This window comes from Lynx rufus, unplaced genomic scaffold, assembly GCF_022079265.1.
Source record: "Lynx rufus isolate CCGP_SWC_20201006 ecotype Redwood Valley unplaced genomic scaffold, mLynRuf1.p SCAF_11, whole genome shotgun sequence".
Lineage (NCBI taxonomy): Eukaryota > Metazoa > Chordata > Mammalia > Carnivora > Felidae > Lynx > Lynx rufus.
In genome coordinates, this window is record NW_025814825.1 from 64,359,085 (window position 1) to 64,362,836 (window position 3,752).

Genomic DNA, 3,752 nt, shown 5'->3' on the forward strand with positions numbered 1-3,752 from the left:
AGAAGCCTTAACAACCCCTTGAACCGCCTTTAGGTCACCCATCACTTAAAGGGCAGTTGCTTTTAAGTGGAGAGGCCTCTGTGGCAATAGAGGGACTCTCTCTTCTGCCCTTTGTTAAAACCTTACGTGAATTGGTTGTTTTACATAAAATTTGCAATTACAACTTGAGGCCTAAGGCCACACTGACTGTAAATGGCTGACTCAAACTGGGACCCTTAATTCCAAAGTCCAGATCTTTTCCTCCATCCATCCTCAGCCCCAGTCCCCGGCCCTCCCCCCTCCTCCCCCTCCCCACCACCAAGAAAAAGGAAAGGAGACAGGCGGTGGGATTGAAACTTTGGTCTGTTAAATGAATTTCAGTGTATCTGCTTTGATGATCCACAGACCCCGGATGGAACTCATCTCAACGATGGGCTCTAACATCGCAGGTGCCGAATTTCCTGGCGACGGGGCCCACCCACTCTGCCCGAACCTTGCTCACCGGACGGGAACGTTCGCTTCTCCAAGCGCCGCCGGCAAGGAGTGGAACTCGAGTCCCGGAGGCCTCCGCTCTTTCCCAAACACCCCGCCCTATGGGGCCTGGCGCCCCGGGGAGCCCGGAGAGCTGGTGGGGAACTGGGAGGCCGGGAGCCAGGCAGCACCGGGAGCCGGGAGGAGCCGGAGTTGGGGCAGACTCAGAGGGGGAGACTGGCGAGTTTAGGGGTGCGGAGGGAACTGCAGCACGGGTTTGTGATGTTGGGCGCACACAGACGTCCCCGTCTTTTCCGAGTCCCAAGAAAGCCAGTGGAGGGTTTTGCTAACCACTCACCCTGTCTGTGCCCGAGGCCACTTGCGGGAACAAGCGGCGGGGGGCCGCGGGGGTGGGGGGACTTCCTAGGCAGCTGGGGCGTCCGGATCTTCCAGTGTTTCAACTCTTACCCCGGTCTGGTTCGCCTCCGCGCGTTTTTCGCGCGGGGACTCCGTAGGACTCCAGTGCCACTGTCCTGGCCCAGCCAACCCTGGCCTTGGGCCCTCGCGTCTTTCACCGCGGTGGCTTTCCTCGTGGTCCCAGCCCCTAGACATCCGTGGGCTCCATCAAGACTCCTGGCCCAGCACAGCGGCCCTCTGCTCCCTGTGGCCCCAACGACACAGGGGCCTGGATGAGGAGATTCTGCAGGGCCAGGGTGCCCCGTGGTCGAGCAAGGATGCCGCGCATTCGACGGGGGGCCTGCGAGAGACGTGGGGGCTGGCAAGGGGCCAGGGCAACCGGGACTGAGGGGACCTAGAGGCCAGATGAGGCGGGGATAGGTGAGATCCCTGGGGACTCTGGTCCGGGGCTCGGGTGCTACTAAGTCGGGGGCACTAAGTCGCGTCAGGACCAGGGAGGGGCTGAAAGCTGACCCCGGGGCGGGGACCGCCCGGGGGTGCCACTCTTCCGACGCTGTCTGTCGGGGGAAGGGAGGGGGCTCGCCACGCACACTCACCCGGGACTGGGCCCCCCCCCTCCTCGACGGCATTTAAAGGGCGGAGGGCGGGGCCCCGCGGGCCGCACCGGGGAGCGGCGGGCAGCCAAGCTGGATGGGGCGCCCGTGAGCTTCGGCGCCGAGCTTCCCGGCCAGGCCCGGGAACGGCCGGACATGGCCTCGTACCGCGACGGCTCGGGTGCGTGTCCCGTCCCGCACAGCCAGGCCGGGGCCACCGCGCACCCCGTGGCCTACGCGCGCGCCGATGTGGGCGCGGGAGCCGGGGCCCAGTGCCCGTGGCTGAACGCGCCGGCTCTCAGCCCCGCGCCCTACACCGCCGGCCCCCGGCCCGCGCCCCCCTACGCGGCCCCCGGCCCGCTCCTCGGCGCCCCGGGCGGCCTGGCGGGCGCAGACCTCGCGTGGCTGAGCCTCTCGGGCCAGCAGGAGCTGCTGAGGCTGGTGCGGCCGCCCTACTCGTACTCGGCGCTCATCGCCATGGCCATCCAGAGCGCGCCGCTGCGGAAGCTGACGCTCAGTCAGGTCTACCAGTACGTGGCCGGCAACTTCCCCTTCTACAAGCGCAGCAAGGCAGGCTGGCAGAACTCCATCCGCCACAACCTGTCGCTCAACGACTGCTTCAAGAAGGTGCCCCGCGAGGAGGACGACCCAGGTAAAAAAAAAAAAAAAAAAAGGCGCGCCCCATCGTCCCGTCCAGGACTCCGCGGATGCCGGCTGCCCGGCCGCTGGCACTTAGGGCCAGCGTGGCTGGGGGCAACCCAGTCCCTCCCGCGCCGCACAGGTAGGGGAACTGAGGCGGGAGGAAGGGGAGGAGGGCAGCCTCCTAGACGACCCCGGAACCCGCAGACCTTCGGGTCTACTGCTCTGTGCGTCGTGAAAGCTCTGTGCGCTCCCGCGAAGGAAGAACCCGGAAAGCCGGTCAGCCGGGCCAGCCTTGGAGTTAGTCCTCTGGGCTCCAGTGTCCTTTGCTGTGAGATGGGGAAGACCGTGCGTACCCCAAGAACTGGAAAGACAAATGGCATGCCAATCCGGGAAGCGCTGGACACGACATCGGGGCCGGGGTCCGCCGGCGGAGCGACAGCCCCCGTCCAGGTGGCTCTGCTCCCCATGTCTTCTCCCTGGCCTTGAACTTAGAGGGGCTCCGTATTTCTTGGTTGTCGCCCTTCCCAGGCCTTTCTGGGATGTCCAGGTTCTTCCCAGTCGGACTGTGGAGGCCGTCGTGGGGGGGTGGGTGGGAATGATGGAGGGACCGGTGTGGGGGGGTCTTTTTGAAGTTGACCTCCATTCCTCAAGCGCACACCATGGTCCCCCAAACCCCGTATTTTCCGAGCTGAGCCCTCTCTTCTTGCGCAGGTAAAGGCAATTACTGGACCCTGGACCCAAACTGCGAGAAGATGTTCGACAACGGCAACTTCCGACGGAAGAGGAAGAGGAGAGGAGAGGTGAGCGCCGCCGCAGCCTCGGGAGCCGGGAGCCCCGGAGGAGCCACGGCGCCGGAGCTGGAGCCCCTGGGCGCCGCCTCCCCGGACCTGCAGGCCCCGCCGTCCCCGCCCGCGCCCGAGGCGGCCACCTGCCTGTCCGGTTTCGCCTCGGCCATGGGCGCCCTGGCTGGCGGCCTCGGTACCTTCCCCGCGGGCCTGGCGGGGGACTTCTCAGTCGGGAGACCGACGACGGTCGCCGCCCACGGGCCCCGGGCCCCAGGCCCCGCACCCGGCTTCGGTGCCGGACGTCAGACCGCGGCCCCCGCCTTCCGCGTGGACCCCTTCGTCTACCGTCGGGAGGGGACCGAAGTGTGAGGGGGGCCGGGACGTCCCCAGTGATGTGCGGACGTGCGGAGCTCAAGCCCGGTTCCCGCCTGCTTGGCGCCGCAGAGTCAGCGCCCCAGAGCGAGCGCAGAGCCCCCGAGCCGCCGAGAACAGACCGAGGCGAGCGCGCGTCATCCCCCCCCTCCCTCCCCCCCCCCCGCCCCGGTGGCCCCGGTGGCCCCGCTGTCCTGCCTCACCCTCACCCCGCGACCGTTCAGATGGGGCAAATGGGCCGCTCCCTGCTCCCCCTGTTCTTCCAGCTGCTCTGGACCTCGAACCTGTGCTCTCTGGCATCCGCCTTAAAGGGGCGACAGGCTGGCTCTCGGCTCCAGCTTTTAGGAGGGGAGCCTGGCCCGCTCCAAAGAGCCTTCTAGGTGCTTTCGGGAGGGTGGCCCGCGTTCTACCCGCGGCCCATTTCCTCCTCCTCCGGCCCAGCCTGGTCCACCTGGCGGCGCAGGGCCTTCCCTCCTTTCAGGGAAGCGGGCAA

General features: G+C 67.0%; 1 protein-coding gene across 1 annotated transcript; it reads left to right on the forward strand.

Moving 5' to 3' along the window:
• Nucleotides 1–409: 409 nt before the first annotated feature.
• On the forward strand, nt 410–3,256 carry FOXI2 (forkhead box I2). Its single transcript, XM_047072496.1, has 3 exons — nt 410–607; nt 1,503–2,112; nt 2,814–3,256. Exons 1-3 carry the CDS (start codon nt 410–412, stop codon nt 3,254–3,256), a joined length of 1,251 nt encoding a protein of 416 aa, XP_046928452.1.
• Nucleotides 3,257–3,752: the final 496 nt, after the last annotated feature.

Bases quoted from the DNA above. Each gene is read 5' to 3' on its own strand.
- FOXI2 (XM_047072496.1), top strand. From the start codon at position 410: ATGGGCTCTAACATCGCAGGTGCCGAATTTCCTGGCGACGGGGCCCAC. The intron at 608-1,502 runs GTGGGGAACTGG...CGGCATTTAAAG, and splicing joins CCGGGGAGCCCGGAGAGCTG to GGCGGAGGGCGGGGCCCCGC. The intron at 2,113-2,813 runs GTAAAAAAAAAA...CTTCTTGCGCAG, and splicing joins CCGCGAGGAGGACGACCCAG to GTAAAGGCAATTACTGGACC.